Source organism: Sinohyriopsis cumingii, chromosome 7 (genome assembly GCF_028554795.1).
Source record: "Sinohyriopsis cumingii isolate HCF-2022 chromosome 7, ASM2855479v2, whole genome shotgun sequence".
Classification (NCBI taxonomy): domain Eukaryota; kingdom Metazoa; phylum Mollusca; class Bivalvia; order Unionida; family Unionidae; genus Sinohyriopsis; species Sinohyriopsis cumingii.
This window is the reverse complement of record NC_142967.1, coordinates 85,861,874-85,886,537: the sequence shown is the minus strand read 5'-3', so window position 1 is coordinate 85,886,537 and position 24,664 is coordinate 85,861,874. Positions and strand designations below refer to the sequence as shown.

Sequence of the window (24,664 nt, the reverse complement as noted above, 5' to 3'; positions counted from 1 at the left end):
AATTTGTGCGCTGCGTATTTATCAATGTTGGTCTAAATTTCAATCGAGGTCATTTGGGGGATTTCCCGCAAAAGAATTACTTGTGCTTCCGTTGGATGGCGATCAATAAGGTACCTGGAACATTGTTGGACTTCACACTGACGCATGAGGTTGAATCAATCAATAATGAGATCCAACGAAGGATAGCATTAGTGAGCAAGCGCGATTCTAAACTTGGACGAGGCGTACGTGACCATACACTTAGCTCAGCCATCTTAATCGAACCTGCAGCGTACGTGGTTGATATTGCACAGTCATCATTGAGGACAGCTCCCGGTTGGACAGAAGATATTAATAAGATCCCTGTGGACCATCGAATCTTGAGTGCAGGACCCGATGGTACCATTGTCATTTCTTGGCTGTCATTGTCAGGATCACTACCACGACAAAGGTTAGTCTGATCTGTGACACCATCAGCGGTAGTTATGTAGCTTTACCATGGACGGGCATCTCTTTGCAGGGTCATATATTATCTGGGTTTTCCCCAACTGAAGCTACCGCTGATCTGATACCAATCACTCCTACACCCGTGTATCTTCCATGCAACAATTACTGATTGTCAAATCTTCGTTTCACCTTTGTTCTCAGGACGTGCACATGCTGAACCTAAACGGTGAGACGTTAACGATACAACATTACATTAGCGATCAACCTGACATTTGATAAGACGACAATTGCACGTAGACTTGTAAGATCAGTGCGTGTTGTACAACCGAGCAACACTGTTTATATGGCATATTACGTACGTAATGATGTCCATAGATTGTTTCCAGGCACACCAAATGTTGTCTACGCGCTCTGCACCAGTTGCTAAATATAGCTGATTTACCGATTGCAAGTATGCTAATGGAAAGTAGACTGAGTAAGCGGAAAAGGTATGAGACAAAACCAATAATTTATACCAAAAGCGCAATAGAACTTCTTGTTTAGGACCCATCTTAATATTTTCTTCCGTTTGAAGCGTTATTGGGAGTCTCAGGAAAGCTTTAATGCAGAGACAATGATGCCGCATTCAACGCCAACGATAATGTCTGATTTTTAAAACAATGACATCATGGCGTTGTTCAATATCGCACGGTATCCCATTGATGAAATAGAAATCCAAGCATGTTTGATAAGGTTGACATTGCTATAATAATTCTCCGTTTTGCTCTATACAACGATGTTTATGCATCATCAGATGGCCCGTCTATGATGTTCGACAAAGACACAAACAATGATGTAGATCATATCCCTCATTTTTTTGGTCAACCTATGCCGGCTACTTTCCTGGATCCACAACGGCTGGTTGAGATGATTCGATACATTTCTTTGACTTATTCTGCAGGGAAATAACCCTGCAGGCCTTATATTTGCTCAATAGTTTGCGGTTGAAGGTCTTCTTGACTTTTTGTTGTTTTTGTGGGATATATATATATATATATATATATATATATATATATATATATATATATATATATATATATATATATATATATATATATATATATGCGTTTTAAAAGCAAATTACAACCTTCGTTAATACACGCTTCATTGTCTGTGCTCAAAGTTGAGTTTATATTAGTTTCATATATTTGTTGAGGAACGTAACTGGGGTTGACATGTCAGTGAAACACTCCTTGACAGTTTTTGCACCAAATGGTGCATTCAATGATCGACTTTTCTCATCTGCTAATGCTGATGCACCAATCTGACTTCAAGCTGGCAGTGGCACATCAGACTGGACCCAACGGTCAATTTCTACTTGACCCTTAACAAGATTATATTTGATCGTGTACGAGTGTCTGCTAACACCACTCTGACGCAGATATTCGTAAACAAATGGAACAAGATCACTATCCATGTTGCCATCCGCGATCAGTCGGCCTAACACCCTGTCGGTAAATTCCGCAACTTCATCACCGCGTTAGAATACATTACTTATATGGAATAACAAATTTAATTTTCAACACAAACGCCAAAGATGTTAAAAACTCCTCTCAGATAAATTTCCTCTCCAACGATTAGTGCTGATGATAAAGTAAATGCAAAAATAATGGAGATGCAGTAAATGGTATTTCACAAGGTATTACCGGCCATACAAACCAGCATCCCGATTAGAATTATTTATCAACATTACTAGTCTACCCCGTAGAACCAAGGTTCTTATTAAAATAAACAAGTATGATCGGACTCACACACCTTGATATATGATGTTTAGGTCTATCGAAACCACTGGGGGTAGAATGTAAAACGAGTAGACTACTTACTAAAGTTAATGTATCAGCCTTTTCCACTCCTTCTTTGATGTCACGTGATCTTTGCATCCATGTGTTGTTTTACAGCAGTCTCCGCTACATCAATACAATTTTTGATATAAGCAACCAAAAAGCAAGCGTCTCTCATTCCTCCGTTTTCTGTGATTCAGCCTGCATCTTTGCAACAGCGCTTTCAACTTTACAAAAAATATCTTGAATATCATCATTAGTTGTCTGTAATTTACCAGTCCAATCTTCAAAAACCACAAGCTCCCCTGGATCAACACCTACAAAATCCTGGCTGGTAAATTCAGTTGAATCCGCTTTGCTGACATTCCTGCTAAAATCCACATCCACGCCGCATCGCCGGGCGTTTGAGTGGCAGTAAATATCAATAGGCATTTTGTATATTAATAAACGTTCGCTGATGAGAAACCAAATGTTTTTGCAGGGTAAGTATTGACTTTGCTTCCCACGTGGAAGGCTTCAACAATAAGATGACTACACACATGCCACTCTAACAGCGTTTGTATCGGTATAGTCGAATAAAACAGCGGTCGACGATGGGCGCTAGCGCCCCGGTTAAGTAATCAAAACTTTTCACAGGGTGGTGCAATTCCATGCGAGTCAAACATAAAAGATTATTGGGTGTCACCACGTATGCAACCCAATGCATTCATGGGCCTGGTGCTGAACCCACTTTAACGATGTCGGTTTCCGTTGTGAAGGGAGTCAGGGCTCCGAGTTCAACCAACATAAAAACATTTTGGGAGTTTTGCCCTTGCCAATAAACTTAAAAATATTGGTCATCCGACGTGTCAACAGCAATGCCACACCGAAGACCACTTCCGCTCTGACCCCTTAGGTTTACACGCCTGGATAATCGAAGATCATTTCCTTTAATAAGCGATTACGATACCCAACAATCTTTTTCAAAGCCATTCCGGATGAAGTTCCAACAACCCATAGCGCCGCCGCTTTTGCAACCGCTGCATCTGCAGCTGCTAACAGTGCTGTAATGGCGGCGAGAAATGGAAAGAGTCTACACTATCATGTTTCATCCCGGCAACTCTGGCCAATAACAAATGAATAGTCCGTAGTGTTGGTGTTTTACAGTTTCAAACTATTGCGCTTCTGTTGACATCAGCGACAGTGAGATGGTCCGGATAACTTGACTCGGGACAGTCTTAGATGAACTCCGTCTTTTTTATCGTAATGTCAACGTAACAAGTTTACGAACCTATTATATCAGATATAGAACGCTCTAAAATATTGCCCTGAGGTAAAAACATCTGATGACCAAAAGATCGGCAGTTTGTAACTGTTAGTATTAATACCGTCTAACAAAATACTATACCGACTATAAGTTATGATACAGGTACACTTCCCTATATTTCAGCAGTGTCCGCACACTCTGCAATAAAAATGGCAGAACACGATCTTACACAACGATATGGAGTAAAGGCAAACAGATGCGTTTTTAGATCAAATAAGAAACGAAATGTAGCTCACCTAACCTGTCAGTGTGTATTGTAGCATTCTTATACAAAGTGGGCGTTGATGCATTATATTATCGTATGTCTTTCCAAGCAGTTGTATCGTAGGCGGTTTTGCTGATGACTGAAGTAGTATGGAAATGGCGATTTTGCCTCATGCGCAACCGGATGGGTCCACTGACCCCCTTCTCGCCCCTAACCCTTATCACAAGCAATCCCATGATGGATTGATTAGTATTTTTGGCCAAGGTGATGGTAGTACAGTAAATACCCACGTGGCATGAGTTTGTCAGTCATGGGGATTAGAGTTTTGTATGTGTGTCCGTATCCCCTTGGGATACCGAATAAGATAAAACAACCCATTTATTATTAATATGTGCTAGTCTGCAACGATTGTGTAAAGTAAAAGTCTCTTCTGAGTGAGTGAATGATGATATTGCTACTATTCAGACAGGCAAAACCCAATTTATGGTAGCGATCAATACATACACGCTGCTAAAACTACTATATTAGCATGCAGTGTATTGATTTTTTCCACAGTGCATTGCATGTATAATTTTTAATTGTATTCTGCCGAAAAAGGAAAAAATATAGCTGAGTTGTGAATATAATTTGTATTAAATGCTAGGAGTGGTTTAATATAGAAAATGTTTAGCGACAGACAGGGAATTAATTGACAAAGCATTATAAATGAGCTTATTGATTTCGTTAGCAATGATGTAATCCTGCCAATACATTGAAAGATGAGATATATACCAGAAGAACTTTAATCACTGTATCGTTTGAATGCCTCATGCAGATTCATAAGGAGGCCCAGACAGTGTTGTACAGATTATCCTATGCAAAGATAGAATACACTGAAAAGGTGGTAGATTTGGTATTGACCTTAGATATGGAGCGAAATAGACTTGGGAAGATTTATGAAGAAAATGAAAGAAAAAAGAAACTGAAAAATATCGTGCATGAAAAAGTATATCCTTATTAAATACAGGGCAATTCTCCCACCGAGGCTGAAGCGAGTGACGTTTATGGTGAGGTCAGGGACGAAGATGTTTCATAGCAGACAAACTCGACATGAGCTTTGGAGTCATAATTATACGAATACCATCCCATACGAATGGCATCACATCTCAGTTTATATGACAGAGCTCATTTCCGCGACGCAAAATGGCGACAGTGCAAATATCTAATGAAAGTTTTAGATGTTTTTGTAGGGAGAAAGTGGATGAAATTCCCAAGGCGAAGTTCAATATAATTGGGTTGCACGATCGGGCGACACAATTTATGTTGCTATTGTACTCGGTGATGACTCATTTGCGCTTGTTGAGGCTGATCCGATCCTGAAAAATATTTTACTTAACACCGCAGAAGGTTTTAACTGTGATTACCCCTAGATAGGCGTGGTCAATTATTTGGCAAAGATAGATTTACAGCTTCGTGTTTGCCATGGAGAGTACGAGTGGAAATAATGCTAACAGAAAAATGTGGGCAGGTTTTGTCAATAAGAAAATAGGAATCTGAATCGCATTGGAATGCAGAAACCCCGTAGTATTGGGACGCAACGAATGCAAAGCAACCTTAATTGGAAAATAGTAATCATCTGGCAGACCATGCCATACAAGAACTGCAGAACACAAACTCAAATATTACATGTGGGATTAGGGACACGACCTTGCCTGAAATATGACATCGGAGCCTAATCACGCAAACAACATTAGCAGCCTTGTGGATCTGTACGGGAGTATTACAGATTGCTGTGACTGATATCAAAACCGAAAATGTATGTGACTGCCTAAGCACAAACACAAACAGATACCACAACAATACAATAAATAGATGAAATAATGACCAGGATTGAAGCGATCGCAATCTTTGATCTAGGCAAAATAAAACAAATCATCGACAATATTTGCCAATTAGAGAGACTCTTCACCCTATCCTTATTATAGACATTGCTACAGTGCTACAGCTAGCACAGCTCGCATAGCAGCATGGCATACGCATACTAAGTCATATAGCATCATGGCATGCGCATACCAAGTCGTATAGGAGCATGGCATATGCATACCAAGTCGTATAGGAAAAGGAGACATACTTACAGTACTGAGACTTATCTTTCCTCTGAAGCTGCCACCTACAAAACCACCGGTTGTCACTGTCACTGCGGCAGCAGTAACAACAACCAACAAAACAACGGTAAAATAGCTAAGACAATTTGCACGCGAGCATCATATATTGATACCCAGTGGCACAATAAAACCTGATATCCTTGTGATAAAAAACTCGTATGAACAAGATCGTCTTATTGTTAAGAATAAAAAAAAACGTCTCGTCTCCGCTATCGCTACTGAAGCGGCCGAGTTCGTTAGTACAAAAAACAACTATCACAGCTGCCTAAATGAATTTTTTTTAAACTTAGTGGTGAGTTGGAAATTCACGTGGTCATTATCCCGCCCACGTACACACCTGTCAAAGACTGCATATAGCTGCTGATAATCTGTTTCATGGAATCTTAGAGGTGTTACAAAGCTTTGTTCACGCCGGAATCAAAGCAGACATTGTTCTTAGTGCCCATCTGGTTAAGCCGCTTATTCGTAACAAGGATGGATTTAAAACTTCTACACCGTGGATTTACAGTGGTGCTAGCATCATCCTGACCCGCAAAGATAGCAGCGTCATCATTTTTGAGTTTGGCAGAGGCATCGAACATATTCTTGTAACGCTGCAGAAAAACACCATTGCAGGTTAAGTATGGATACTCGAAAGATGCGGCCACGACGAGGTCCATCTCTCACAGTATCAACCATTTCGTGGATCCAGTTATATATCAACACAAAAATGGGTCCAGTCAAGGTCAGTTATCAATGTGAAGTATTTTGATAATCGTTGTTTAGAATGATCCATCTTGTCGGCACTATACCCGGTCAGCGACAATCAAGACAAGCCTCAAAATATCGACAACACCTGAGTAAACTTAACTTGTTGATATCGATTTTCTGGTCCTAGTGGGCAGAATTTCACTGATAAAATTTGAAACAATAAACCCATATATCGCTGTTAATATGTTCGCTTATGATAAAGGCTTGTGTCCACTGGCACTGTCTCCCCACGTATAGAACAGCCAAACCCAAAAATGTATGTTGCTGCCCAGTGAAATGAAAGACTCAGAATGGGTCTTGCACTATGCATGGGTAAAAATCTTGTTAAGCTGTTTAACAGGCTCTGCAAACAACACAGCAAGATTTATCTGTTCAGACGTTGCATGCATGTATTTAGCACTCAAGAACTGCACACCAGTTACGACTTTTAATGCGGCCGTATTATTGAAAAACCACAGCGCACAATCTTACCCAAGCATTGTAAACACACTGCGAAATTGATTTCAGTGCAGCGAAAGATGAAAGTCTAGCATATCACCTACGCGGATTTTGAGTGTCTGAATATGGCCATGCAAGTCTCAGAACAATTCCATGCTGATTTTGTTGTGTCGTGGTTCGATGTCATGGAAAGTCAGAACCACCGGTCCTTTATTGCGCCCAGAGTGCCTCACAGCGAAATGGATTCGATAGCAGCTCGGTTCGCCAACTAACACAATTAAGGCGGAGAAAAACAATCGTTTTATCAGGATCAGCTCAAGGTGCTGTACACCAACACAGATTCGTTGCTGATTCACATCACCACCGACGACGTATATGCGGCCATGGTCCAGCCAGGCCTGCCAATCGAATTTGATACGAGCATGTATCCGACCTCCCTCCCGCTCTACTCCACCAAGAACGATATGGTGGTGGGGAAGATCAATAACGAATGCTCGGGTAAACCCATCAAAAAAGAGTATGTGTGACAGCTGCCCAAAATTTACTCAATTGTGGCCGGGCCCAAAAACATCAAAAGGTCAAAGGTGTTCCACATGTGACTGTGCAGAAAGATCTTAAGCACGCACTGTACCTGGAATATCTTAGAGACCGTCGTGAATTCGCACACACGGCCAGTATTCTCCGATCGAAGACCCATCGTATGGGTTATACTGATGTAACAAGGCTAGTTTGTCTCCTCTCGATACCAAGCAATAGATAGTCCCCGACAGCATTACAACTTACGCATTTGGTAATTGCGCTATTCCGACCGATATTAGTTAATGACGTATCAAACACAAATCCTGGTGAGATTTATGTGCCTGCTGAAACGACCTGCATTTCTTTGTACATGCACGACTCTGATGTATTGCACCACCAGGTGATGATGGTCACAATCGGTAACGGGTAGTCATTTCGTTCCGAAATGGCAAAGACGTCCACAGACCATACCGGGTCAATGGGAGGATGTTTTGACACGCTTTCCAATTCTCCAGGTGCGTAAGATAATGAACACTCCTGTCACCGAGCGGTTATACCAGTGCTGACTGTGAAATCATTTTCTGAGTAACCTTGACGGCTTTTTGTCGAATAGCATTTGCTGGTTCGTCGTGGGTCAATGCTGTTAAGTCTTGAGACCTTTCTGCTCTTATAAGCAATATTCTTGTTTGTACTGTTGATTGAATAACCCTTCCGCAATGTTGAGATTAAATCGTTCCACAATAGCTTGGTCACGGTGCACGCTGACACGCCCGACACCTACTCGCACACGTTGTTTGGTTAAGAAAGGAACCACAGATCCGAGAAATTCTTTGCCATGATCCTCATATAACAAACGTAGCCATGTGAGTGGGCCGCGTACATAAATGTGCTCGAGTGCATCTGTGACACTGCCAGAGTCGTTGGACGTCAGCGGATCCACTTCTTTGTATTGGTTAGACACATTGATATTGGTGAGCAAGAAATAACAAACCAGTTTGCTGGAATTCATTATTTTGTGTTTGGACAACAAACCATCCACGCAAAAGTTTCCTGGTACGAGTAAATAAACTTGCCACAGGGCTTTTTTCTCTAAACATATTCGGCCAATCCCATAAGTGACATTGGCACACTAGCTAACTGTTCCACGGCGGCTTCATCTCTCCATTACCCATGCAGATTGTAGTATATTTTGGATAAGGTACGGCACTTAGTGTCCACTGTTTATACTGATTTACGTTTGTTTTTAATGAGAGCCACTCCAGGACATCTTGGCTTTCATGCCTCCTTTGACGACCCATCGTGCGATTCATTCACCAAATGTTGAAATAATTGCATTCAGTACGTGAATCTGGACCACAGATATCATTGGATGCTTTATATGAAAGGTCGTATCGGTACACGCTTAATCCACGCATCTAATAGATAAAGAAATGTACCTTGCACTGATATACGAATTTGTTTACGATATTCAAAAAATAGACAACACCGATAATGAGTATTGAAACGATTGAGACGGTGCGCGTGCTACATGAAATATAAATGCAAGAGGTGGTTGTAAATACAGCCCAAAGTTTGACCTCGATGATTACCATTTCATCAACCAAACCAGAATTCAGTGTAACTTTTTACGTACCTGCGACTGCTGCAGAATTACGCACGCTCTAGATCGTACTGGCCTCGTTCCTATTGTGTTACAGTTGGCCTGATATCAGATCCCAACATTTATAATACATTTGTTTTTCAGCCAACAGTGTCGCTAACTGTAATACAATCTAACTTTCCTAGGGCACGTACTACGTATAATCGATCAATTTAAGTTAGTAAAATCATTTAAGAAGTCCGCTCAACAGCGGATGTCAGATTTCGAGATTGCAAATCTGGCTATGGGGAGTGGATCAGTACTCTATAAATCATGGCCCATTTCAAAGATGCATTTGATCCGGCATTTGACATGGGAGCGCTTGTGCTGATGCATCAAAGCAAACGAGATTGTCAGTATAACATCTATCAATCCAGAAACCCTAGTCAGTTAAAAGTAGAATTGCTAGCGCAAGACACCTCTGGGTTTCTTCTTCCAAGTGAAATGTTTTTAGAAGTGTATGGAACAATGCCAATTACAATACCAATGTCCAAGTGGGATTTGTTATCAATGGCATCAGGGCGTTGTTAAACAGTGCACCATCGATGGTAAGGAAATCGATTTCATTCTTGGCAATGTGGACGTTACCTCAATTACGGCAATTCTCGGACAAAGATGGTTAAATGAGTACCACTCGTTCACCTATGTTTGTCAAGGATGCAACTGATAACGAAGATCAGAAAGCAAATATAATCAGACGACCTGAAAATGCTGCTGTCGATGCTGATGCAGCGTTTCCTTGCCCCAATCTCAATCTTGGATTTATACTGCGTCGTGCACATCTTTGTGGAGACTCATTAAGATTTTTGTGTGCTATTTCATCTTCAGTCACATCTTTGGATTTTACAGAGATGTTCACAAGGAGCTAAACACAACGCCAGCAATGTCATTGGTGCGAAGCAGGTGCTCCTGCCGATACAGTTGTGTTAGATGTACTGACATTGTGGATGCCCGTGTTATCTCCTTCACTGAGCACAGAGATGCGCTTATTGTCGTTTATGCAGTCGGGAATCACGTCAACTCTGTCGTTCTCGCACATACCACAGACACCTACCTACCCACTGGTATTGTGGGGCTGTTTACCTGGCAAATAAGTACCCAGCACGGTCTTACTTCACCAAAACATGTGTTTGTGGCATTTCAAAACGTAAATAGAGATAATAATCAAGAGCATAATAAATTATATTTGACACCTTAGAAGTGACTAATGTCTGTTTTGGGGCTAAACGTTCATCAGGAATGCTTGGAAAAAATTCAGCTTAATTACACAGAGGCCAATTATTCTGCCTGAGTATATCTCAATCTGTGGTCATACATGGACCGGCATCAAAAGGTTTACACAGTAAGACTTTCGCACATTGTATCCGATTTTACTTACAGACTGGAGCATCTGGAGTTGCTCATGCAGTCCGTTGTCGACATGTATTTTCATGCACGCGTCGATAACGAAGGTGGTGTTAATTACAATTAATATGCTTTTCTACTTTCTGACAGATCGAATATTTTAAACCAACATTGACCCAACTGAAAAAACAAAGGTCTCGACTGTTATTCACAAAGAACGCACTTGTTCGGGTCACAGTTATTGAGCAAAGACGATAGTTAGATGTAAAAGGTTCTGGCGTAATCGGTTTGGTTTTGTGGGGGCGGGAGCAATCCGTCAGAATGCACCATCGCCGGAGATTCAAGTATTCACGAAACAGGCCTTATAACTGCATGACCATTGTGCTAGTCAAAAAGAATAACTTGCTAGAAGTGCGCATGCGTATCACCCCGGAACGTGATGATGAAACCGGACACAGTCTGCCTGCCATGTAATTAAAATACGCGATTGTATTATTGACAGAAGAACTATGACAGTCCCTTAGTCTTACCGTCGTACAAAATATTTGAAGCGGAACAACAGCTGGGAGATGATATTACCAAAAAGATCCGCTTTGATCGCGAAGTATAAACGTGCGTATCTGGTCGCAAATGCTATATGCAGGCTCGATGCGGCATCATCTGTCGGTCTTGGTGTAACTGGAATCACGAGAAAATCCACCATTGTAGGTGCACCAGTCGGTATTGTTGTCAGAGCTATATCGGCAGTATCCGGTGTCTATGGTGGCGCGAGCAAGTTAATCTCGATGCAGGTACATTCCCGAATAATCGTCTATTCCGAATTGCTTGCGGCCACACAGAGCAGTCAATATACAATCAGTAAATTTTACTCGTTAGCAATGGAGGATAAAATAATCAGGGTGGCCGAGTTTGAAACTGTACTCTTAGAAATGGAAAATCACAGACTACTCCAAGCACAAATAAGAAACCGTATGGTTGTCGATTTACACACAGTGCAAATCGAGTAAAATACGCAATCTTCACGCAGCGTGTATATATTGATCGCTGCCATAAATTGATCTGTGCATGTCTGAGTAGCAGCAAGATCATCACTCACTCGATCTGCAGAGTTTTCATTTCTACAATCATTGCAGACTATTGCAGTGAATTGTACGGAAATGGACTGTTTGACTTTATTCAATACCCCCATTGGGGACCAGGACACCAATACGAGACTCTAACCTCCATTACTGACAAACTTGCGTCACGTGGATGTTTACACCATTTTCAACCCATCGGCAAAAAGGTAACCCTAACATCATGAGCCTTGTGTGTGTGGAGGGGAGATTGTCATGGGAATAAGAGGCGAGAACGGGGTACATGGACGCATGTGACAAAGCACCAGTTCCATACTACTAGTGATCCAGATCACTGTGTCTATCTTGTATGACTCTGGTCACTATTTGGCCACTTCATTGGACTATTAAATCCACGGGTTGCGCATAGTATGTTCGTTTTGTGATAAAATGAGGAAAGGTCATGGGTATTGAAGGTAGTGATATATATTTGGATCAAATAGGCCAAAACTTTGAATATCTAATATCACATAATATGAAATATCATTTGATATATGACATGTGATGAAAAACATAATATGCTCATAGTTTAAATTTTAGGATGGAGCTGGATTTCTTGACAAGGACAGGGACTGCAGAAAGATGCTACAATGTTGCCAGGTAAACTGTCTAAAACATTTCTCATTACTGGGTGTGGGTGGCGATGGAAGAGAAGGGCGAAATACGGTACTTAAATAAAATGAGAAAATATATAGCTGTCAGTTTTATGGTTTGAAATAGTGCAGATTTATTGCCATGGACAAGTTATAAAATGTTCATAAATATACTGATTATATTTTAAACAAATGCATGTCGCTGACTTTTCCAAGTATATGTCCATCTGCCTTGAAAATTTTTATGCTATTACTTAGAAAATTGCACGTATTTGTTTCAGTATTCTGTATTTTCTCGCAAGGTACACTTTCAAATGTTGCTATGTTTCATTGAAATCTTTTTTTATATTTACTTCCTCGTGTTGAAATTTCCCAGAAACTTTTGTTTAAAAATTAATTAAATAGTTGCTCATTAAATGTAAGATCTTTGTTTCTCAATTAGGCTTTTTGGAGACGAGCATGACATGAATTTCTGGCGATTAGCCATGCTATATATCAAAAAGGTATGTCTTAGAGTAGGTTCTAGTACATATCCGCTCACCATGCTCATCCATTTGCAATCCATTATATTCTAGTTGATGTACCGGAATCTGGATTTTATGCCTTATGCTCATCCATTTGCAATCCATTATATTCTAGTTGATGTACCGGAATCTGGATTTTATGCTTTATGCTCATCCATTTGCAATCCATTATATTCTAGCTGATGTACCGGAATCTGGCTTTTATGCATTATGCTCATCCATTTGCAATCCATTATATTCTAGCTGATGTACCGGAATCTGGCTTTTATGCATTATGCTCATCCATTTGCAATCCATTATATTCTAGCTGATGTACCGGAATCTGGCTTTTATGCATTATGCTCATCCATTTGCAATCCATTATATTCTAGCTGATGTACCGGAATCTGGCTTTTATGCATTATGCTCATCCATTTGCAATCCATTATATTCTAGCTGATGTACCGGAATCTGGCTTTTATGCATTATGCTCATCCATTTGCAATCCATTATATTCTAGCTGATGTACCGGAATCTGGCTTTTATGCATTATGCTCATCCATTTGCAATCCATTATATTCTAGTTGATGTACCGGAATCCGGCTTTTATGCATTATGCTCATCCATTTGCAATCCATTATATTCTAGCTGATGTACCGGAATCTGGCTTTTATGCATTATGCTCATCCATTTGCAATCCATTATATTCTAGCTGATGTACCGGAATCTGGCTTTTATGCATTATGCTCATCCATTTGCAATCCATTATATTGTAGCTGATGTACCGGAATCTGGCTTTTATGCATTATGCTCATCCATTTGCAATCCATTATATTCTAGCTGATGTACCGGAATCTGGCTTTTATGCATTATGCTCATCCATTTGCAATCCATTATATTCTAGCTGATGTACCGGAATCTGGCTTTTATGCATTATGCTCATCCATTTGCAATCCATTATATTCTAGTTAATGTACCGAAATCAATCTTATATGCGTCAAGCACGTAAATAATGATAACGCAACATTTTTTCAAGTCAGTCCTGATTGCGTGTCCGCTCGACAAAATTGAACGAACCTTTCACGGATAAAATATTAAACCCATGTAAACAAAATGAAATATAACAGATCAAACGAAATTGGGTTCTTTGCATGGATTTGCCGATCTTGAATTTTGCTTTACATTGATTTGAAGAGGTGATTCACTTGTTACTTGTGCGCGCTTACAGTTGAAGTATGTGACTTGGAAAACTTGACCTTGCTCATGTTTCCGATTTTTATGATTTTGTTCAAATTATTAATGTTGTAAATTTGAACAAGCCACTATAATAAGGAATGTAATAATGTAAGACATCAAAACATATAGCAGTTTTGTAAACCTCAGAAAAACCAATTCTTCTTCTGTACATGGTTCATAGTACAATATGCAGGCAACTGTCACCTCATCCCTTCAAGCTTTTCTATGCTGTTTTTATATTTAGCACCCCATATCAACCCAGAATCTGTCATATCGTTTACTACGTATAATCGTTTATATTTGTTCGGTCTCTCTCTCTCTTTCTTTCTTTCTCTCTTTCTTTCTTTCTCTCTCTCTCTCTCTCTCTCTCTCTCTCAGTTATGATTCATTGGTTTATATATAGCGTACATTAATAGTTTGATGTCTCGTTGATTATGTTTGAAGTACATATGGACAAGTCGAATCTAGTATATTTTGATGTCTCATTGTTTTTATTTGAAGTACACATGAACAAGTCGAATCTAGTGTATTTTGATGTCACTCTGCTTTTGTTTGAAGTATATATGGACAAGTCGAATCGAGTGTATTTTGATGTATCATTGCTTTTGTTTGAAGTATATATGGACAAGTCGAAACTAGTGTATTTTAATGTCTCATTGCTTTTGTTTGAAGTATATATGGACAAGTCGAATCTAGTGTATGTTGATGTCTCATTGCTTTTGTTTGAAGTATATATGGACAAGTCGAATCTAGTGTATTTTGATGTCTCCTTGCTTTTGTTTGAAGTATATATAGACAAGTCGAATCGAATGTATTTTGATGTCTCATTGCTTTTGTTTGAAGTATAGATGGACATGTCGAATCTAGTGTATGTTGATGTCTCATTGCTTTTGTTTGAAGTATATATGGACAAGTCGAATCTAGTGTATGTTGATGTCTCATTGCTTTTGTTTGAAGTATATATGGACAAGTCGAATCTAGTGTATGTTGATGTCTCATTGCTTTTGTTTGAAGTATATATGGACAAGTCGAATCTAGTGTATTTTGATGTCTCCTTGCTTTTGTTTGAAGTATATATAGACAAGTCGAATCGAGTGTATTTTGATGTCTCATTGCTTTTGTTTGAAGTATATATGAACGAGTCGAATCTAGTGTAGCTTGATGTCTCATTGCTTTTGTTTGAAGTATATATGGACAAGTCGAATCGAATGTATTTTGATGTCTCATTGCTTTTGTTTGAAGTATAGATGGACATGTCGAATCTAGTGTATGTTGCTGTCTGATTGCTTTTGTTTGAAGTATATATAGACAAGTCGAATCTAGTGTATTTTGGTATCTCGTTGTTTTTGTTTGAAGTATATATAGACAAATCGAACTGAGTGTATTTTGATGTCTCGTTGCTTTTGTTTGAAGTATAGATGAACAAGTCGAATCTAGTGTAGCTTGATGTCTCATTGCTTTTGTTTGAAGTACATATGGACAAGTCGAATCTAGTGTATTTTTATGTCTCACTGCTTTTGTTTGAAGTATATATGGACAAGTCGAATCTAGTGTGTTTTGATGTATCATTGCTTTTGTTTGAGTTATGTATGGATAAGTCTAATCTAGCGTCTTCGTTCATAGAAACATAAATGATTTGGGTGTTTTCTGCATATTTTGAAGAAAACAACCCATTTATATATTAGTTTATATTAACTGTATTGATTTACTGTCACCGTAGTGGGCAATATCTTACCTTGATTGGACGATAACGAGTGGTAGGCCCCTGTTTGATTTATTGTGAATAAGCTAATTTGTTGTTTTTTTTTTGCCACAACGCGCATAATTAATATGAAGAAGATTTTGCCCATTTCATCTACTTATTCAGTTAGGTATCATAGTCGAAAGTCACCAGCGAAACTCTGCTACGCTCTTTTTTAACCCGTGGCTGCCGGCAATAAGAGTTCTCATTTCTAATGAATGCACATAATCGACTTAACCAGTCGTTACGGGCCCACATAATATTCTCTCGGAATGTTGACCTAACATGACGTTCTGCTGTTGCATGAACCAATCAAAGATCACCTTCCACATACAGTTTCTTATCGTTCTTTAAAATGACACTTTCGTTCCTGTGTAAGAGGTGTATGTGTGTGTGTGTGTGTGTGTGTGTGTGTGTGTGTGTGTGTGTGTGTTCTTGACGACGTATGCTTGCTTATGCATATTCATGAGAAAGGAGGAAATCTTGTCGCTGGCAGCCACGGGAGATGAAAGGATGTTTGCGACGATCAGGTATTTATTTCTATTATGATTTTGAAGAAGTCTCATCAAGGAGAGGAAATCACCGGAATGAATTTTCATAAACCTGCTGAGCCAGACTTACAGCCGAAAGAAGATAAAACAAAACTGCTGGAAGTTACTGACCATCAGACTTTAGAGACCTGTTTTGGGATTCTTCGAGACAATGAAAGCTTTACTGTGAGTATAAATGGTGGTAGTGTTGTCAGACTTCCTGATCTCAGATTCAAGATTTTATTATTCCAAGTGAGATATAAAGGTCACTATTTATTATGCCAACTAAAATTTCTTGATAGTTTATAGGCATCATTTTCCAATAATTTAAGTTTAATATCGGTTCGATAACATCATTACATGTTATATGATAATTATCACACAAAGTCAATATATCACATAATATATCACATAACGCTCACTTTTATTACCGCCATTACATTGTATCTACAACATACAGCCCCTGAATCCAAACACTTATCAACATCATAAAGCAACGTCATTGAATAACGCAGTTTATTATATTTATCACAATGAGATGCTAAATTATGTAAGTAAAAACTCACTCCTGGAACTATTTTCTTCTCTCATTTAGGAAATATATCTGCCCGTATGAAATGTTATTCAAATCTGTATTTCCATATTTTGAATATTTCATTTATCTTCTTCTTCTGCTCCTTCTCCTACCCACCCATCCCACGAACAGCATATCTTAAAATTTGTCAAGACTATAGACCCTATAGTATACATTCATTTAATCAGTGGGTAGGCGCCATACAAATGTCTAAAAGCAAACTCCAAAAAAGCAAAAGGTCAAGAGGTCAATTATTTGAATTAGTTTTCCACATGAAATCTGTAAATTGACCAGAACTATTTTGTGTAACCCATACAGTATTGTATACCTTTTTCACTCTACGAGAAACGGATACAGTTCGGGGGGGGGGGGGGGGGGAAACACGCTTAGTCTAATACGGTAATAAGTTGTTTAAGTAGCGATTCAAACTCTTAGCACAAATTATAATCATGTCTGAAAAAGATAGAAAACTCCGCTATTCTTGAGTGTTGATTGCAAACCGAAATTAAGTAACAATCGAAATTTAGTTGCAACATCTGCTACTGAACTTAACCGCTAGCTTGACAAGGCCAACAATTTGTGTTTCGGTGCAGAAATGTGCAAATTAAAGAACAAAACAAACCAACATACAAGTAAACTCACAATCATCAAACTCTTTTGTATAATAATTTTATGTTCTGAAATCTGTCGGATGTGACCGCTCTGTGGATCTTTCTACAGTATCCCCACCCTAGCAATGTTCACTTATCAATCCGCGCAAGAAATATGTTAACGAAAAAAAAATCTCTCAACTTTTGTTTGAAAACATTAAATAATATTAGAAAATTCACAATCTGAAGCATTATTTGAAGAAGATAAATTGTATAAACGGTCATTAGCCTAAAAGTATTGTATATTCTGAACTTCTTTGTATCGATGTAGTAATGCAGTCGCACAGACTGAAGAAAAGTATCCAGGCAAATCGACTAATTTTGCCTTAAAAATAAATAATTAAACCAAAACCGACATTTTTTTTTTGTAGATATAAGGAAATATCTCAATCGTGAAGTGTAAATATGTTATATTGTCATGTAAATATCAATTATGTCCTTAACATTAGTCTAAAATAGAATTGTAATGTTCATTTGATATCAAATATATACACTCGTTGATTAATGCAAAGAATTGTTGCAAACAGCTCACTGCATACACTATTATTCAACTCGTTTCATAATTTTCGTATCAAATGAACATTCGAGTAGAATCCTTTATGTATCACAGGGTTCTCAAGCGGGCCATTTACCAAGGTTTAGAGTATATATGTTGGGGTTTGCACCGAGACAAGGAAATCCAAGTCGCGGGGTTACATTATTTGTCTCCCGTCGAGGCTAAACCGAGTGCTATGTCGAGTGGGGAGACAAATAATTTAACCCCGCGACTGAGATTTCCTTGTCTTAGTACCAAATTATATTAAAATAACCGTGCGCTTTTGCAATTTAATTAACAGATTCAAAGCACAGTATTATTCATCAGGTATTATTATTGCTCTCACTCTATATAAAGGACATCAGGACTTGTACACTTTTAAAAAAATCTGAATAATTATCTTAGTAGAATCTAAACAATATATGCCGCTCTTAGAAAAAGGGGAAAAATCAACAAATATGTGTTTAATTGTCAGGTGTTGAAACTGCATTTTAACGAAATATGTTATGGGGCAATGGGGAGAGCTGTCGACCCTAAGTAAACAAGTTCTGTGGACGAGAAAAAGGAAACATACAACCATTCAATATTATTACTGTATTATCACATTTAATCGATGGGTGTTATAAGAAAATAACAATAAGTACTTCATATTTTTAATACTGATTACTTTTAACTTCCATCAGTTCTAATTTGAAAATGTTCTATGATAGGCAACGGTACGATAGATTACAATACTGGGTACAAACTATAGTACAGTCACACAGGTCATGTAGGCATTCAACACCAACTATTTCAGTAATGGGTGTCATTTTTTAGAATTTGATTCTACATACCTTTAAATGGCATGCATTCACTTCATTTGGATTCTCATACATCCACATTCCTTGGGAAGGTCGTTATTTAGACGACCCGAGATGTGCATAAGGCAAAATCAATGTTAAAGTATGCAGACATTGTTACAGATGTGATCCTGTACAATCCGGATTGAAAGTCAAAGTGATGTCACAACGAAAGCTAGTTATATTGATAAACAAGTTCGTACTACCCTGTATTGTGACTATTCCACCCGACGTGCTCTTTTCTTCACCCAAGTTTAGTACACTGCCACCAAAGACAATACGGATCGATAATTATCGCCTGGAAGTTTCATGATGACAGTTAAGGTGCAGAGTATTCAATAATCAGGATTGAATAGACTTTGGTTGAAGAAAATTAGTGTTAAATTTTAAAAGAACAATTAATATTAATTTAAAATGAGAATATGCACATACATGACTTTTGCTATAACTATACAGTGACGGAGGAGATTTTTAATTCATAATATTCTTTGAAATTAATCTATTCGTTCGTAGAGATATACCAAGTGTTTCTCTTACTTGTGCAATGATACGTTACGTGGAAGTCTTCTTGTGTAATATCGTGTGGACTATCGAATGAACCACTTTGATTTGTACGTGCAAAAAAGTTTCATTTGTTTACAATGTTTGATTTAACTGGCGCTGTTTGGTGGTGATTGACAAAGTTTGAAGAAAGCAGGTTTAATATAACACATTTCTAGTTGTTGCCGTCTTTGCGGTTTCTCTTGAGAGGGTTTGGAATTTTCATTTTTATGGTCAGTGATGTGTATAGTAGTCTGTGTGTCTGGAAGAGCGTTTTCTGTCATGGTCCGTTCCACACAGCATCGTGAATTTTATCTTACTTTTAGCTCAGTAAATTTTCAGGTCAGCGTCATTAAATGTAGCTAACAGTATCTTATTCGTCTGGCACGAAGTATTTAAAACTAATGAGTTAATTTAATAGCGCTAACCTGAAAATGTATTGAGTTAAGCCGAAAGATAGGATACAGCTCACCATGGTGTGTGGGACGAAGTATAGTTTCTAGCATAATTTCAAATAGTTCGACTTCGTGTACTTGTGTGTCTTTCTCCCTCAAAATGTTTTATATTGTGTGTTCTCAAAGCTGGAGAGAAAGTTGCTACATGGATTTTTGTGTTATATATATGTTTTTGTTCTTTGATTTTAGAACAACTCTCTCAGGCACAACAATATACAAGAAGGGTATTTTCTTTTTAAAAAGTGGTTCCATGCGCGTGGACAGCATAACTGAGACAACCTGCCTGAGACAACTAGACTAAGATATGTAGAATCTATGTTTGAGGTTTGGACCGAGACAAGGAAATCCCAGTCGCAGGGTTACATTATTTGTCTCTCCACTGTGTGTGACATACTTGTGTTGTCCTTAATATTGATTGTAAAATTACCCCCGCGTATAATAGACCCTCAAAAAACGGACTTCAGCGGATAACCATGTGCTAAACTTTAAAGTTCACTGATTCTTTGAACATTTATTTTTCTGTCCTGGAAATATGGCAAGTGCTACAGTGAAATTTGCATATGGATTAATGTGTTGACGAATAAATGATTCCTTCTGGCTAGTAAGTGCATTATTTGTCATTAAATAGTGAGGTATATTTTCGATTCAACCGGGGCACAATGGTGATGCTTAACAAAATTAGAATAAAGCATGTTTTATATAACACTTTTATGGCTGTTACAACGTTTTCTGTAGTTGTTAAGAGAGTGGGAAGGCTATGAAGTGTATAGGTCTATAGTCTGTGCATGGATCAGTGTTTTTCTGTTATAGTTCATTTCACACAGCATTTAGAATTATACGCTATCTGTAACACAGTCAATGTTCAGGTCAGCGCCATTAAATGTAGCTAACAGTACATAATTTGTTTCACACGAAGTATTTAAAACTAGTTGGGTAGCTTTAGCTACATTTAATGACGCTAACCTGAAAATGTATTGACCTAGACCTGCATATAGGATAAAATTGACCATGCTGTGTTGAACGAACTAATATAATACCAAAAAACGTTCGACATCGTATGCGTGTGTGTCTTTGTCTCTCTTGAAATGTTTTTGCATGGTGCGTTCTCAAAGATGGATTGAGCTTAAGTTACTATGTTTTTATTATATATTTGTTATTGTTCTTGTTTGATTTTAGAACAACTACGTCAGGCACAGCAGAATACAACAAGGGTTTCTTTTTAAATCTTTTTCTGAGCGCGTGAACACCTTGACTGAGATGACTTGACTGAGACACCTTGACTGAGACGACTTGACTGAGACACCTTGACTAAGATGACTTGTCTGAGATGACTAGACTTAGATAAGAAAAGTAAGGTTAGCAAAACAGCTAGATTTCTCTGTCGCATGGGTGAGCAATTTAGGTACCAAGTCAAGGATCTCAGCGAAGAGTAGCCCTAGTAACTCTCCAAATAACGTATCATCACTTTACTTAAGTGCATCCTTTTCAACTGCGTCAAACGTCATATCTTTTGTGTACAGGAACATTAAAACTTCTGTGTCATTCGGAATTGAATTGTTATGTATGTATGTGTATGTACTTACGTATCCATGCATTCATATATGTACGTACATACGTATGTACTTATCCATGTATGTATACAAAATGATGAAATCAGCAGTTTTTAATACTCTTATTCACTATACTTTCTTCAGGCAGAGGAGAGAAAAAGGCTAAAAATTCTTTCTGAAAAACGACAAGGCAAAGTTCATAAAGAACAGTGTGTTAGAAGAGCTGTTATGCTTCGCAAGTTACAGCTGGCCCTACAACTACTGGTGGAAAACGATATCAATAATGACACTTTTCTGACGGACTACCTAACGTAAGCGCAATAAAAATGTCATTTCATTTTTATCACAACCGTTTATTGGGTATACTATGCATTTACAAAATGATAAAAACCGCTCTAAGATTGCATTCAGAATTATATTGAATTGTGGGCATATGCTATAAATATTTATGGGGACAGACAATTTTTGTTATAGTTTAGCCAACATTTCAACACCATACAAATGAACATCACTCTAGCATGTCTACTTACGATCGCAGAGCTTAAAAAACATTGTTGTTCAAACATAATAACTTCCTATATGAAAACAGATTAGAACACAGGTAAAATATTGACCCGAGTTTAAGTCAATGCATTTTGTGACCTTAAATTTTAAATACCTATATTTTAGAGCTTGTCTGATCTCAAGTGACAAGTCATCTAATGAGTCTATAACAACCATCAAAATGGCAGCAACACATCTCATGAGCAATGGACAACTCGATGGTAAGTAATATACTGAAATAATTATTTGTAATTTTTGGGATTTGTTTAGAGTTAATTTTATTTCATGAATAATTTGATATACTTTGTTTAAGTGTTAAGGCAGATAATTATGTATAATAGTAGCAAGACAACGTCTAAAAACGTGAGTGCTGCTATACTAAAGTGTGTACTAACTGACACATCGCGCATGTTGATTGGGCGTTTCTCCATATAATGGAGGATGATGACAATGGGACCACAACTACAACATTGTTTTTGAAAATAGTATATGCGCATTCTTCCACTGAGCAAATGAAATGTTTCTGTCTTATGTGATATATAAAATAAAGATAAAAATTATACTTCAAGTCAGGAATTTGTGTCTGGAAAATTTAAATTTGTCTGCCTTTTTGACTTTATTCTAAGAATTGTGCGTTCTGTCCTTAAATACTCATATGGAGTAAATTGTGAGAAACCTGAAATAGAAAACAGAAGAAGAAAAAATATATTTTTCAGTTGCACCAGCATGCAGAGGATACTGGTTACGATATGAGCTCGACTTCCGGCGCTTCCTTAAAAATCGATAAATTCTTTCTAAAAGCAGCACTTCTAAACTTTAAAACTGCAAAGCAATAAAATTATACATATGCTGAGGATTCCGATGAGTTGGTCGATAATAAATTTTTCTCATGTATTTTTGCGCTAATTCTCATAGGATTTGTGAAAGAGTCGCCGTATTAGCCTATTATGTTTAGTGTCATGAATAGGCTAATTAGTAAAGTCAATTAATGCGTACGTTTTACTCGAAACAATGAAAAGGCATGCAAAAGATAATCATTTATTTTTTCACTGGAAACAATGAAAAGGCATGTAGAAGAAAATCATATATTCCACTAGAAACAATGAAAGGCATGCTGAAGGTAGTCATACTTTCCACTCCAAACAATGAAACAGCATGTAGATATTGCAAAGACATTAGCTGTGTTTTTCTTTTTTATTTCTTTTAGTTTACGCATGCTTTGCTTAGTATCATTCTTCTTGTTATTTGATATTTTTAAGGCAAAGCACATGCCAAACTGGAATTCATGTTTAAAAGTAAAATATCAATTTTTATTTACCTTTTAGATGGAATTCAACTTCTATGTCTTATTGACAAACGTCTTGATGCTTGCAAATATCTACAGAGCTACGGACACTGGTATAGATCCGTATGGCTTGCAAAGGTAATTATTTTGTTAATTTAAAATAAGTGGTGGCTTGGGTTTGTGACACATTTTGTCAATGGGTGTTGCAGAAAGATAGCTCACGGTGACTTTTGAGGCAAGGTGCAATACTCCTGTTCAAATATATATAGGTGTCCACCCTATCGAGCACTGACAAATAATGTGTTCCAGACTTATTGTCAAGTAATCAGCCAGGTACAAACAGATCCCATATAATCAACTATAGGTACGAACAGATTCTGTATAATCAATTTAACGTACGAACAGATCCTACATAATCAACTATAGGTACGAACAGATCTTAGTTAATCAACTTTAGGTACGAACAGATCCACATCATCAACTATAGATACGAACAGGTCCTATATAATCAGATATAGGTACGAACAGATCCAACATAATCAACTATAGGTACGAACAAATCCTATATAATCAAATATAGGTACGAACAGATCCTACATAATCAACTATAGGTACGAACAGATCCTATATAATCAAATATAGGTACGAACAGATCCTACATAATCAACTGTAGGTCCAAATGGATCCTGTATAATCAACTATAGGTACACACAGATCCTACATAATCAACTGTAGATCCGAATGGATCCTGTATAATCAGCTATAGGTACGAACATATCCTACACAATCAACTATAGGTATGAACAGATCCTACATAATCAACTATAGGTATGAACAGATCCTACATAATCAACTATAGGTATGAACAAATCCTATATAATCAATTATAGGTATGAACAGATCTTATATAATCAACTATAGGTATGAACAGATCCTACATAATCAAATATAGGTATGAACAGATCCCACATAATCAGATCCTGCCAAAACATGTCAATAAGAATGGACATTGGTATACATGGGGCATATATATCGCCAAAACATGTCAATAAGAATGGTCTCAGCATACGTGGGGCATGAATCATTTACATATTAGGATCAACTGTGCAAACCAAATTCAAATGATCTGTTAAAAAATGTATTGTGTAAGAGTGTCAGTTAACAACTACTAAGGAGAATGGTTCGTTAAAGTGTGATGTCATCTGATGCTACGATGTCTATCAAAGTACTAAACTAAAATATAGTGTCATAAATAAGCGAATTCATTCTGGAATATTTCAGGTGCTTACAACCAAATATGTGCCTAGCAAATCTAATTTATGTACAAATAGAGTGTTTATGATGAACTAAATATGAAATTATGATCCCAAAAGTTTGTACAATG

At 37.8% G+C, this 24,664-nt stretch overlaps 1 protein-coding gene across 2 annotated transcripts in view; it reads left to right on the top strand.

Moving 5' to 3' along the window:
• LOC149795663 (WD repeat-containing protein 11-like) overlaps nucleotides 1-24,664 on the top strand; it is a 208,123-nt gene that overhangs the window by 150,159 nt on the left and 33,300 nt on the right. For both annotated transcript variants that reach the window (XM_089964120.1, XM_089964121.1), the window contains exons 22-27: nucleotides 12,247-12,306; nucleotides 12,742-12,802; nucleotides 16,337-16,495; nucleotides 21,597-21,763; nucleotides 22,122-22,216; nucleotides 23,321-23,418. In XM_089964120.1, coding sequence (XP_089820246.1) covers nucleotides 12,247-12,306; nucleotides 12,742-12,802; nucleotides 16,337-16,495; nucleotides 21,597-21,763; nucleotides 22,122-22,216; nucleotides 23,321-23,418 — 640 coding nt within the window. The remainder of the gene's footprint in view (nucleotides 1-12,246; nucleotides 12,307-12,741; nucleotides 12,803-16,336; nucleotides 16,496-21,596; nucleotides 21,764-22,121; nucleotides 22,217-23,320; nucleotides 23,419-24,664) is intronic.